Source organism: Centropristis striata, chromosome 18, assembly GCF_030273125.1.
Source record: "Centropristis striata isolate RG_2023a ecotype Rhode Island chromosome 18, C.striata_1.0, whole genome shotgun sequence".
In the NCBI taxonomy this organism is placed as follows: Eukaryota; Metazoa; Chordata; class Actinopteri; order Perciformes; family Serranidae; genus Centropristis; species Centropristis striata.
This window is the reverse complement of record NC_081534.1, coordinates 21,782,550-21,795,966: the sequence shown is the minus strand read 5'-3', so window position 1 is coordinate 21,795,966 and position 13,417 is coordinate 21,782,550. Positions and strand designations below refer to the sequence as shown.

General features: G+C 38.4%; 1 protein-coding gene across 1 annotated transcript in view; it reads left to right on the top strand.

Annotated features, from left to right (window-relative positions):
• mthfd1l (methylenetetrahydrofolate dehydrogenase (NADP+ dependent) 1 like) overlaps nt 1–13,417 on the top strand; it is a 51,382-nt gene that overhangs the window by 20,167 nt on the left and 17,798 nt on the right. Inside the window, exons 19-21 of the mRNA XM_059356802.1 lie at nt 249–317; nt 5,816–5,927; nt 12,786–12,925. Of these exons, the coding sequence (XP_059212785.1) occupies nt 249–317; nt 5,816–5,927; nt 12,786–12,925 (321 nt within the window). The remainder of the gene's footprint in view (nt 1–248; nt 318–5,815; nt 5,928–12,785; nt 12,926–13,417) is intronic.

Here is a 13,417-nt window from a genome sequence, read left to right as displayed (position 1 = left end):
TAGGCTGCATGCAAAAACATCACCACACCTCAGAGCTGGCCCCGGTGGGAATAAGTTACACAACTGTGTGTATACTAAATGTGTTCAGATTGCTGAGGCAGCATATTTTACAGAGACCTACAAATGGGCTGTATTGCCTCTTACCATCTGTATCATCAATAATTTAACTCTCTCTTTAAATAAATATATTAGTGAAGTGTTCTTGTTTCTTCCCCTCACCCTCATATGTCTCTCTTTCTCTTCTTCAGGGTGTGAGCGGAGCACTGGCGGTGTTAATGAAAGATGCCATCAAGCCCACGTTAATGCAGACCCTCGAGGTGAGACACTTGCATAACCCCACTTAAATAGTCGTTATCCTGCTCAGCTGAACGTCTTCTGGCGAATATCTTGCAGAATAAATAGGTTGGAGCTCCGCAGGGACGTTGAGAGTGTGCGCAGGACCTACCTCTACCTCTGCTGTCAGAGAAAAGAAAAGAGTGCTCCGCTGAGAGCTTTTAAGAAAGAATGATAGATTGACCTTTTCCTCGCATGGCTCTTTATCTTAATAGTAGTTTAGCAGTGTGTGCAGAGGACAGGTGGAGCTCTCAGAAGCCGTCCCGTCCGCATTCATACCGTCCTCAGTCCCTAATTTGACTACTTATACCATCACATCTGGCTTTTATTTCACTGTTGAGACATTACTCAGTACGTTTACATGACACTTGGAAAAAAACTAATTATTGCCTTAATCTGACTATAACTGGACAACTGAAGTGCATGTAAACGTGTTAGTCCGACTGATGTCAGAGTTCTCCAACTATGATTAGGTCACCCAGATAATGCGATTGGAATAGGATTTTGGCCGGCATGTATGACAAGACAGCTCCGCATGATCCACACCCCACCCTGGTTATTATTCACCATCTTTGAAGTAACTGAAAAATCAGTTTTCACTTGATATTGCAAATTCTAGTCAAAAAAGCCAAATTATATATTTTATTAATAAGAATTTTGAAAGTTCAAATTGCCATGATTTTATGTTTAAAAGCATCAAAAGGGTGGAATATCCAAGGGCGTGAATACTTTTTATAGGTATTGTACCATCAGTGACACTGAGCTGTTCCTGTGCTAGAAGAAAAAAGGCCAGCCCTCAACATGATGGATGGAGAAATGGAGAGGAGGTTTAAAGGGATTGAATGAACCTATAACAGCTCAGACATCTCGTATTGATCTTTGGCCTCTCTGGTGCAGCGAAAGCCCACATGAAAGAAGCAGCAAGTTTAACGTGGACTGGCCCATTAACTAGCTTATCCACTGAAGGATTAGGATGTAAACTTTGAATTCATCACTGTGTTCCCCAACTGGTTTCATACATTTGCTGGGCCCATTGTATCAGTATATACAGCACCAGTCAAAAGCTTCTCATTCAATGTTTTTTCTTTATTTTTTATTATTTTCAACATTGTAGTTTAATACTGAGGACATCTGAACTATGAAAGGACACAAACGGAATTATGTAGTAAAAGTTTTAAACTCGGTCAGCTTCATGAGCTGCTCACCTGGAATGGTTTTTAGTTCACAGGTGCAGTTAATGGCTTCTTTGAAGAATCTAAACTATACTGGTTTGTTTTTTCCCATTAAGTTCCATCATAGTTTTGACATCTTTGATATTAATCTACAATGTAGACAATATAATTAAAATAAAGAAACTATTGAATGAGAAGGTATGTCCAAACATTTAACTGGTGCTGCTATAATATGTGCAGAGAATAATAACTTTTTTAGAAGATTACACTTTTCTTAATCAAAATGTATTGTTGGACTTAAACTGTTGTTTAAGATGGCTATATTAAGTCATCAATCCACCTGTATACAGGGATATAATAATAATAATAATAATAATAATAATAGGGGATGCATTATATTATCAGTACGTTACCGCTATTGGACTACGGCTTTTAAATTAACATCGGCCAACACGTCGATATCCGCCGATATAATAAACCAATTAAATAAATTGGTTAATAATACATAAAATAAACTGCTGTTAAAAATGTTCATACACATTGATGATACATATTAAAGAAAAAAATGGCCAGAAATTACAAGAAAAACACCATATTTTGGGATCTCAATAAAGGTCAAATATTAAAATGCCGTTAAATGCTAGAAATGGGTCTATGCTCCAGTATATACATGCTATAAATCCAGATACACAAACACAAGAAGGTAAATAAGTGAGCAGAAGCCATATAGACAGTAAAGCAACTTTTAAAAAATGATTAAGAAAAAATGTTGCTCTCCTCACTTTGAGTCTGAGCCACTGTGCTGTGGGCTGAAGGCTTTCTGCACAATCTTAGTGTATTTTCCTGTTGGATTGATTTAATTCATTAATGTTAGCTGTCATGCTTTCTGCTAACAGCTTTGTGTTTTTGTTGTAAAGCTTTTCCTCGTTTATTGGTTTTTAGACAAAGCTCGGTTGCATGGCTCTCGGGTGGGGAACATAAACACAGGCTGGAAGTTTTCAAGGGTGTAGAGGGGGTGGAGTGTTTCATGCTGCAGAGATTTGGTTACTTTCTGTTTTTTTGGAGGAAGCATTGCGGTCCTGTTGTGTGAAACCGTTTCCTGTGCGGGTTTCCTGTGATTCTGGTCAGGGAGCTGGTATCTGGACCGAGCGGGCCTCAGAGCTCCATGAGAATTTTCCGTCCAGCCTGACCGCCTGCGCCCTTTGTGCCCTCTTCGCTTGTGATTGTTTGTGTTGAATGCAGACGCACGCATGAGAATAGAGTTGGCATATGGGAGCTGGTGTGTTTGTGTGTGTGTGTGTTAGAGCGTAGGCTTCTGTGTTGTTTCAGATGGGGTTTGGAGGAGACGTAGAGGAAGAAGGGATAGTTTTTTAACCCACTCCCTGTATACGTGTCTATTAAGCAGACCTCAGTCATTCTGTGTGTTCTTCAGACATCCTGTCTACGTGGCGTTTCACCCAACATGCATCTTTCCTGTGGAGATGCAGGCGACCAAAACATAGAAAGTCAGACCTGTGACTACACAACCTCCGGTTTTGACTGCTTGAGCTGCCTGACAAATCTACACTAGGAGCATTTTTATTAGTGTTGCACTGGTCTGCAACAGTGGTGGAAAACGTATTCAGATCCCTTACTTATGTAAAAGTACTAATACCATACTGTGAAATTACTCCACTACACGTAAAAGTTCTGCATTCAAAACTTACTTAAATACAATTACCACACTATCAGCATCAAAATGTACTTAAAGTATCAAAAGTAACTAAGTAAGGAACTAACTAGTGGGCATGACCCAAACACCCAAAACACCTACCCACTCAAACACTCTGACCCACTCAGATTGTTATATATATTCTAAATATATTATAAGAATATTTGTATTGATGCATATATGTAAGCAGAGTTTTAATTTTTGTAAAGATAGGGTTAATTTAATTATTTAATATACTGTTATAAGATTTAATAAATACAAATCTCTTTAAATAGATCATGTTTTATGTTAAATCTCGACCTGAAAAGTAACTAAATCTGTCAGCTAAGTGTTGTGAACTAAAAAGTTTAATATTTGCCTCCAAATGTAGTGAAGTAGAAGTAAAAAGTTACATAAAATGGAAATACTCAAGTACAATTGTGAGGTACTTGTACTTTACTTAAGTAAATGTACTTAGTTACTTTCCACCACTGGTCTGCAGCTGGTGTAGTGGACAGTGCAAGAGGAAACACCGACATGATCTCCATCTTCCTGTTTTTGTTCATTTCCCTACTCTTCATAATCCTCTTTTCCACCAGTTTAAAAGGTCACACACTCTACTCATTCTCACTTTCATCACCTTGTTGTGACTTATTTATTGCCTGAATATGTACGGATGTGGAAAGTGCAAACTGGGTCAAGTACAGGAGTTGCAAATCCACGGAAATCCACGTAATGCATGACGTGTGTTGACTTCCCAATAAAATAAAGAAAGGAACTTGTTATTGAATGCATAAAGAGCCTAAAAGGATGTTTTTGTCTTCAGATTGTTCCCTCTTTCTCTTTTTCCCTCCTATCTGCCTTTCTTTCCCGTGTATGCCTTCATTCTCTTCATGCAGTCGGATGCCGATGTGCTACTAGTTTTCATAGACAAATAGAGCGGCAGCGTTTGTCAGAGCCTTGTTAAATGGCTGATTTACTCCTCTGAGGGGAGGCTGTTTATGCAGGCAGAGGGAGAGGTATGCAAACAAAAGCTTAGAAAATCATGCAAGTCCTTCCCATCCTTCCTTTTTCCTCCCTCTCAAGGAATTCACATGCAGAGTAACAATGGGTCAGTCGGCCTTCCCCAGTTTTCTTCTTTCTCTGTAATTTCCCCTTTTTACAGACAGTCACGGGTGCAACGGAAGAATTGTGATCTTGAGCAGTAGACCTTCCTAAATTCCTCGGCAACCGTATTCTTTGATGCCTCACATTGTCTAAGCTGGATGCACACTGCAAATATATATTTGAATAATTTTAAATGCAGCATTCATGCCCTTTCCGGTCCGCAGCTTGTAGTCAATTGTGAGTTTTAAGAAGAAAATGTGTTTGAGATTTAGATCACATAGTTCTACTTTTTAGACAGTATTTTTTCAATGTGCTTTAACTCTTAAATGCAAGCAACTCTAACAAAACACACAAAACACTCTCAAAAAACACACACTGACTTAAAGGCAAATTAGTTAATTTTCTCATACATCTTTTCTCGTTTTGATTATGTTGTAAAACAGCATGAGCATCATGGGAGTAGGGTTGGGCGATATGGCCAAAAAAAAATCTCGATCATTTTCCATTAAAGATAATCTGACTATATCCTTTTAAAATGTGATTTCTTTACCAAAAAGAGCTGTTAAATTTCTTCTTGCTTTAAACTTAAGAATTTAAGAGACTCCCAGCATGAGCTAATAAGTGGCACATTATCATTTTTTAATAATGTTAACAAAGTGACTTTCATGCACCTCTCCTCTACCGTCTATATGCCTTTCATATGTTTTCTTTTTGAGATATTCTAAATACTTGATAATGTAAAATTGAACATCTTCAAAACATCGCCCACTTCTAGATGGGAGTTGTTGTCTTGCCCACCATTGCCTTCAGTCTGGGTTTGAAAATGGTTGAAAACATCTTAATTTTTATGCAGTAACGTTACATAATATATGTTTAAATCCAAGGAACAATAACTGTGGTGTACATAGTGAATAGCATATGAAATAAGTGAATAGATACACGCACACTAGCGTGCTTTGTTGTGAAAATACCACTGCATGAATATTCATCCATCTATTTTCTCTGAAGTTCATGTTACTTGCACGGTTGAGTTATGATCATAACTGATCACATCTACAGAGAAATAAGCAAACTGTGAGGTCTGGCAGTCAAACTCTGCTCTTTTCATATATTTTTTTAGTTAGACCTTATTTAGCAATCATACCTTTTATATTGCAATTTGCAGAGCCAAAAAGTAGTTGCAGTGGCCTGAGTATCAGCCAGAGGCATTAACTTAAACTTGAAGTGCTCTTTCAGTTCGTGTGTGTGTCCAGCCTTTAGGGAGTAATCCAAATCAGCAGCGGCAGGAAGCCTGGCCCGCAGTCGGCCTGCCATGCCAGTCGAGTGTCTCTTAACTTGTGCCCACTGTTTAGACAATCAGAGTGCCAGCCAAAGTGCATCCACACTTCAATATTTATTTATGTTTCTGAAAGATGTTGAACTTAGTCTGAAAGAGCTGCTAAGTCCTTATTTATACGTGGTTACACTGTTTTCTGAACTCCTGCATGTTTGTGTGCCCCTCTAATTGTCGCAGGGTACGCCAGTGTTTGTACACGCCGGGCCTTTCGCCAACATCGCCCATGGCAACTCCTCGGTGCTGGCAGACAAGCTGGCTTTGAAGTTGGTCGGACGGGACGGCTTTGTGGGTAAGAATGCACAGCATACAGATCACACACACAAAGTAAAGCAGATGCACGACCACAAAAACTTTCGGTGTTGACGGACAACAAGATGCCCCACATGTGGAGGAATTTAAGGCCTAAGCTTCATCAGCAGAGCACATATAACTCACAATTTACTCCAGTCATGAACTTCAGCTCCATCTCCAGCTTTCGCAACCTTTCCCCTACATTCATCTCAGTTCTGGTTCTGGCTCTGGTTGACTCTTGGTGCTGCGTAACTTTCTAGGAAACGGCTGGAAAGATTGCGTAAAAAAAAACACACACACAGGAGAGAGGAAGGAAGCTGATTGATAATCTTAAGAGCCCCTGGAATGCTTTAGAGTAAACCACACTAATCCCTTCAACGTCAAAGCATACTTGAATATTTCCATTTTTATCTGTCTATCTCTCCCGCTGCTCGCTTTCTGTCCTCATTTACCTTGGCTGCCGAAATATGTTTGGAATCTGCAGGTTTTTCAGGCAATGTATGTGCAGAGCTCATAAAGGCTCATATTTATGTCTATGTGAGAGAGTTTTCTGTGTAAGAGAGCAATAACATGTAAGAGGAGCGGGGTGACTCGCTGGGCGTACACAACATTTACACAAGCTGTCATCTGTGAGCCGGGCAAAATGTGTAGGCAGCGTGAGTGGAGAGTTGGGTTTCACAACACTGGAGCCGGGACGCAACGAGGCCTGTGTGCGTTTCATACCTCCACCTCTCCACCCCCCACTCCTTTTCCATCTGTCCGTCTCGCCCCCCTCCCTCCCTCCGCTGTCTGTGTGTTTGTTACCTGACTCTTAGGTATGCCAGGAACTCGACCTCCCTCCTTTTCCTCCCCCTGCAGCTGGGATGCATGTACCCCCCTCCCTCTCCCCCCACTCTCCTCCCTCTCAGACACTTTTCTCTGATGCTGCAAACTTTGCTCTCTTTTAACTGGCACAACTGAAAATAACACAACATGAAGTTTAAGAAAAATGAATATTTCTGCACGTACAGCATGGAAGTCAGCGCTTAGTTTGACCTAGTTTTATCACCCAGTTTACAGCTTTTTACTTAAGCATACACGCACACACAACCGAATCCAAACTTGTTTGTATCCATTTGTCTGCAGCTAATCTCACATATGACTGGATCCATCAGCTTAATAATGTTTGTGCACTTTTATGGCTGTATGCTTAAGGACATCTTGTGGATGCAGTGATTCATAATCAACAACTTCTTCAGTCACGTAGTCTGTTGAGGCCACTTTTTGACCTTCATCATAGCTCAAAACTGACCATAGAAAGGTTTGGCCTCATTGAAAGTGTCTTCAGCTTATTTCTACACCCGATTTGTTATGATCCACTGAAGTTTGGCATGGTACAAGATTGTTAAATACCCATTATTGTTATCTTTGCTGCAATTTTTACTGTAAGGGAGCTGGGAGGGACAATTGACTAAGATTCAACTCTTCTGAGTTGGAGATGGAGGCAGACCTGATGGAAATCTTTGGTTCCTCATAAGAAATATTTCATATTTTTCATCTTAACCTTTTGCTGTGCATTGCTTGTGTTAATTTATGTTGAATAAAATGTATGCAGCTCTCTTAGCAAGGACTCTATTGAAAAAGACAATTTGAGTCTTCTCTTTTTTCTTTTTTTCCCCCAAATTTGTTTATTGCTTTTCTCAACAAAATCAGACCATACAGATAACAAAACTGAAAATAGTTAAAGTTAAACAATGAAAGGTAATCAAAAGCAATATATACTTAAAAAAAACAACAGAAGAAATTAGAATAAAATTATGAAAATAGAGTAAAAACAACACACATGCAACACCAGTCAGTCGTAAAAACAAAATAGGATAAATATATATAAATCACTCCGGAATATTTAAGTCTTCTCTTAAATAATGGTTGAATCAATAAATTACAAATCTGCACCCTACTTAGTGCATTTTTTTTACAATGAAAACATTGGTCACACTAGTAATCTAGGGGAGATTATCTAAACCATTTTATTTGGAGGCACACTCAACATTTAATCTCAGAGATCCTCATTTGATAAATTTTTCTTTAAATTGCATAAAGACAAATAAAACTTCCCACACCGCAGAGCCTCTAAACGAAAGCAACTAGTCATTTGGACTTTTAGCGAAGTGGCCACTAAAATGATGATTTATATATTATATATATATGTTTTAGTGTGTAAAACATTTCAGACTCTGCACCCTTTTTGACACTCTCAAATGTTTACAGTACTACTTACTGCTCTAAATTGTCTTAAATTTACAATAAATTGTTCTTAAAATATAATTTTTCTTGCAGTAAAAATGTGTCTTGAAACTGGATAAAAAGTCAATTTATGAAAGCTTCTGGTAGACGACCACAACATTGATGCAGGTTTCTCTAGGATTGGGAAATCGTTGGAAACATTTTGTACACAACTGAACAAAATATACACAGGTAGTCATTCTTTACACTTCTTAATGCAGAAAAGTTACATATTTACATTTTAATATGAAAACAAGAGCATTACGGTAGTTTGACAGTATACCTTTTGAAGTAGCACTGATAATATTGGCAGATTAGTTGATTAATTGGCTGAGAGATAATTCATCAACACTCATTCTTAAGGTCAGTTATTCGTTTAAGTTGAAGTAAAAAGTACAAAAATAGGCCTTGTCTTTTTGTTTTCAAATTTTATTTTATTACAAATTTAATATTTTTGTTTAATGTGACAATTTAAAGACAACAGAATGATTCAGATAATCAATTATAACTACACTATACAGACAAAAGTATTTGGACACCTGACCATTAAACCAACAGGGACTTTAATGACATTGTATTCAAATACATAATCTATCATATGGAGCTGGCCCCCCTTTTGCAGTTATAACAACTTCCACTCTTCTTGGAAGGCTTTCCACAAGATTTCAGAGTGTTAATGTGGGAATTTGTGCCCATTCATTCCGTGGAGCATTTATAAGGTCAAACACTGATGTTGGACGAGAAGGCCTGGCTCACAATCTCCATTCCATTTCATCCTCAAGGTGCTCGATGGGTTGAGGTCAGGTCTCTGTTCGGGCCAGTCAAGTTCTTCCACACCGAACTCATTAAACCATGTCTTTATGGACCCTGCTTTGTCATGTTGGAACAGAAAAGGGCCTTCCCCAAACGGTTGCCACTAAGTTGGAAGCATAGCATTCTCCAAAATGTCTTGGCATTCCAAAGTGTTCCTAAACACTTTGACTTTCTAATAATATCACTCACAGTTGACGTGGAATATCCGGCAGGGATGAAATGACCCAATCGGTCTTATCGCAGATGTATCATCCTATCACAGTACCACGTTTGAAGTCACTGAGCTCTTCAGATCGACCTATTCCATCACAAATGTTTGCAAATGGAAACTGCATGGCTAGGTGCTTGACTTTATACACCTGTGGCAAGGGGTCTGATTGAAACACCTTTATTCAATAATTAACATGTGTGGCCAAATACATTTGTCCATATAGTGTATAATCATTAGCTGCAGCCAAACTAAGTAGAACAATCTGGCCTGAAAGCTCCAACAGGAAATAGGTGGTCATGTTGATGTAGCCTACTCTCCAGCCTTTACTGTACGTGTTTTCGTTGGCATGGCCGCTGATACCAATGCTTTGACTGGTAGTAACCCCATCCAGCTCTCCTCTCACTCACAACAACATCGACCTCTTCTTCCCCTCTCGCTCTCTGGCCCATTCAAGGTTGTCGCACAGAGCAGGAAGCCTGCAAGTGTTTCCTCATGACATCCTCTCGGGTCGATCTCTGCTCGGTGTCATAGTGGAAGGCTTGTTGTCATTATACACTCGCACTTTCCATTCATCTCCCTCTTTGCTTTGTGTGGTGTGAGCACTGCTGTGCTCAGTTTGTGGGAGATCACATAATTTTTTTGTGAAATGTCCGCAAATATTGAACCCAAGAATGTGATTTTCATTGGCAGGCTGGCTCAGTATTGAAAGCCAAAGCTCTGGTGAGGCGCTAACGAGAAACACAACGCTCCGTCAGCGGTCTGTGGCCAAATAAAGTCTAGTTACATTCTTGTGCTCATCCCTCAGGCTTTGTTTGTTGCTTCATACTCAGAGGGACTTGTTATGATGGAGATGATGCAGCCAAGGACCCCCACAACCACAGTTTCTGCTTAATGTCACTGTTGTCATTTATATTCCCAGAAACTGCAATTTAATTACGCTTTTTCTTTCTCTTCACTATTCTCCTCTCGTTCTTCCTTTCTCTCTTCTCCCTTGCTTGCAGTCTTTTTACTCTTGAAATAAATTGTACTGTCACTAGTAATACAGACTGTAGCACTTCTTCACGGAAACACTTGTTTTCTCACTCAAGCCTCAGAGAGACGTATGTGCTTTATCAAGTGTCAGCCACAAGCACTAAAGTCAATTACTCTTTTCTTTCTGAAAGCCTCAAATGTATAATGATGCCTTGTAACCAAACATCGTCTAGAATCTATAACATTCATATATATTTTCCATCCTGGAGGAATTGGTACAAATCATTCCCTTATGACAGCTTGAGTGCACTCCATAAATCAGCATTGACTGTATCGATAAAATCTTTGCACACACACGCACACACACATGCACACACAAGCATGTAAAATATATAATTTATCACATTAATCGAATTTGTTTCCTGACATGCTTCCTCGTCACATTTCATTATCGTCCTTCTAACTGGATTAAATGTAAAGAGGGTCAGTTTATGGCCATTGTGTCCAATACACAGGCTGCACACACAAACATGACACACACACACACGTGTACCACTCACTGGTGGACACAGTTGTGCTGGATTACAGATGTTCAGATTGGGAGAGAGTGAAGTTTTGGCCTGCTCCCCAGTTGCAGCGAGCAACTGATGCTCTAGTGGGGATATTCCATATAAAAACCAATATATTTTATTACAATAATAAAACGGTGGTATTTACACTAAACCAGACTAGCTCTCTCCCTGAACAAAACCCAGTTCTTATGTTTCTTAACTGCGATTCTCCCTTTTTCCTCTCTGTGGGTCTCCTTTTTCAGTTCCATGTAATTTAATTATTTTGTTTTTCTTAGCATTGCGTCAAATATCCTTGTTAGTTTTTAGCCTATTTGGCCAACCTCCTGTTTTTTGGGGTTTTTCTTTTGAGTCAAGCTTATGTCGACTGAAAGTTTGAGAATTTTCGTCTTTTCTTAGTTAAAAAAAAAAAAAGTAGTTAAACTTATGCTTATACTTATGCCATAAGACCCATGGCATTGTTGCTGAAACAAAATATCCACCTGCCAATAAATTATTATCATTATCATTAAATTATCAAAGTATTAGCTGTGTATGAAGGATGAAGATTAAAAAAATCGAAATAAATGGAAATTCTATATTTTAACATCTATTTTATTATTCTCTATTTATTTATGTCTACGTTTCGCATATTTATTTCCACATATTTTTATATTTCCACATGCAATTGTTTATAAATGTATTTATTCTACATTTATTCATTTATTTCTGTGTGACTTTTGTCGCCCAACCCAAATGTATAAATATAGAAATGAATGCATAATAAATAAATAAATACATTAATTAATTAATTAATTAATTAAGTAATTAATTAAAAAATACATTAATAAATTAACAAATACATGTGGAAATGTAAAAACAAATAAACTAAATACATGAAAAAAGTATACCTAAATTACCATTATAGTTTTTGCATTTACTTATTCATCTGTTTATTCATTTATATCTGCTTTTTAGCAGATCTTTTTAGGACTGCAGAACTGCTCGGCCACCACCACGTTGGGATCCGCGTGCAGCCGTTCAGTGTTCTCCTGAATTCTGTGCACAGCTACTTTTAGGTTAATGAAATAGACTTGATTAGTGTGATTTTAATCAGAGTAAATTGAAAGTGAATGGTTGAAACTACCACTTCAGCCATGGCTCCCATTAGTAAATCATTCTTTAAAGAGATTACAAGAAGAAATGTAAAAGTTCTGGGCTATTTAAGGTTCAGCTGTTACTTCTGCACCATGAGCTGTCGACATCTTGTCACATTGACAGAGTAGTCTAGACATCTAGACATCTCGTGGCGGCATCATGTTGCATCTTTCCAACCAGATTACACTAAGAAACAGATGTGGAGTACCATCATTTTAATGGCGTGCATGCAGCTTTTTTTTTCACTATCCAGGTTCAAATGTCAGTGTTCCCACCAGGCTAAAGAGATTATACCAAATAGGAAAACACACCAGAAGTCGTTAAAACCTCACTAAACAAGTTAGGCGTGAATCAACCTTCCTCTAAACTTCCAGCTTTGGCCCACCAGAAAGTGTTTTAGTACAATGGTGCCACACACATACACACAATGAGTAACAGGAAACCTTATCTTAACAAGGCCGTCATTCCAGGTGGACTATTTGCTTTGTTTGGAGCCGGTTCAAGAGGCCTGTGTGTAGGGCCGTCCGTATCAGAGGCGCTCTGTCTCTTTTATGAGCCCTCGTAGTGAACTCATTACTCACTACAGTGTTGCTGTTCAGTGTTGCAGGCAGGCTCAGTTCTTATTCCCATGATTCTTTAAAGATGTCTTATTGAATTCAGGTGTGTATAAGAAGTTGTTTTGAGGTCAAGTTTGGTCAGAATGGTCTAGAACATTAAAAGCATGAAAGACATACAAATGGTCATTTCAAGGGTCAAGTATTCCTTTTAAAGGGCAAAAACAGAGCATGGGAAAGGGAAAAAAATAACTTGCCTGCTTAAATATAATCAATAGATTATTGTTGCATTTATTTATATACATTTTTTGAAATGGAAATCTGTTTCCTCACAGTGACAGAAGCTGGTTTCGGAGCAGACATCGGGATGGAGAAGTTCTTCAACATCAAATGTCGGGCTTCAGAGCTGAGGCCAGACGTGGTGGTGCTGGTTGCAACCGTGCGAGCGCTGAAGATGCACGGCGGCGGGCCAAATGTAAGTTCACATAACAATAATCTACAAAACACCACAGACAATGCTGCGATGTGCTTGAATTGGACCCCGACAGATATATCTGTTGACAGATATCATTGGCCGATATCAACCTATCAAAGACATATCAGCCTATCAAAGACATATCAGTATCGGTGTATATGCTGTCCGATACGTGCTGTTTAAAACCTTTTTTTACACAATATAGAATGCAGAAAATGTAGCTTGGTATGATTTAGAATTTCTGTTAATTTTTTTTATAATTTTTTAAATGGTTAAGAATTGAATGAAACTGAACAATAATTGTTTATTTAGCTATTTATTGTATTTCTATTTATTCTTTATTTTCTCAGCTAATTAAGTTTTTAAAGTTACACAAAGTAGCTCTTTGGGTCCCTTTGCATAGTGGTGACAAATTGGTGCACAATCCACATAGAAAAGGTCTATTTTCATTCCAGCTAAAAATATTACTATAATTGGACACCATATCAGTCA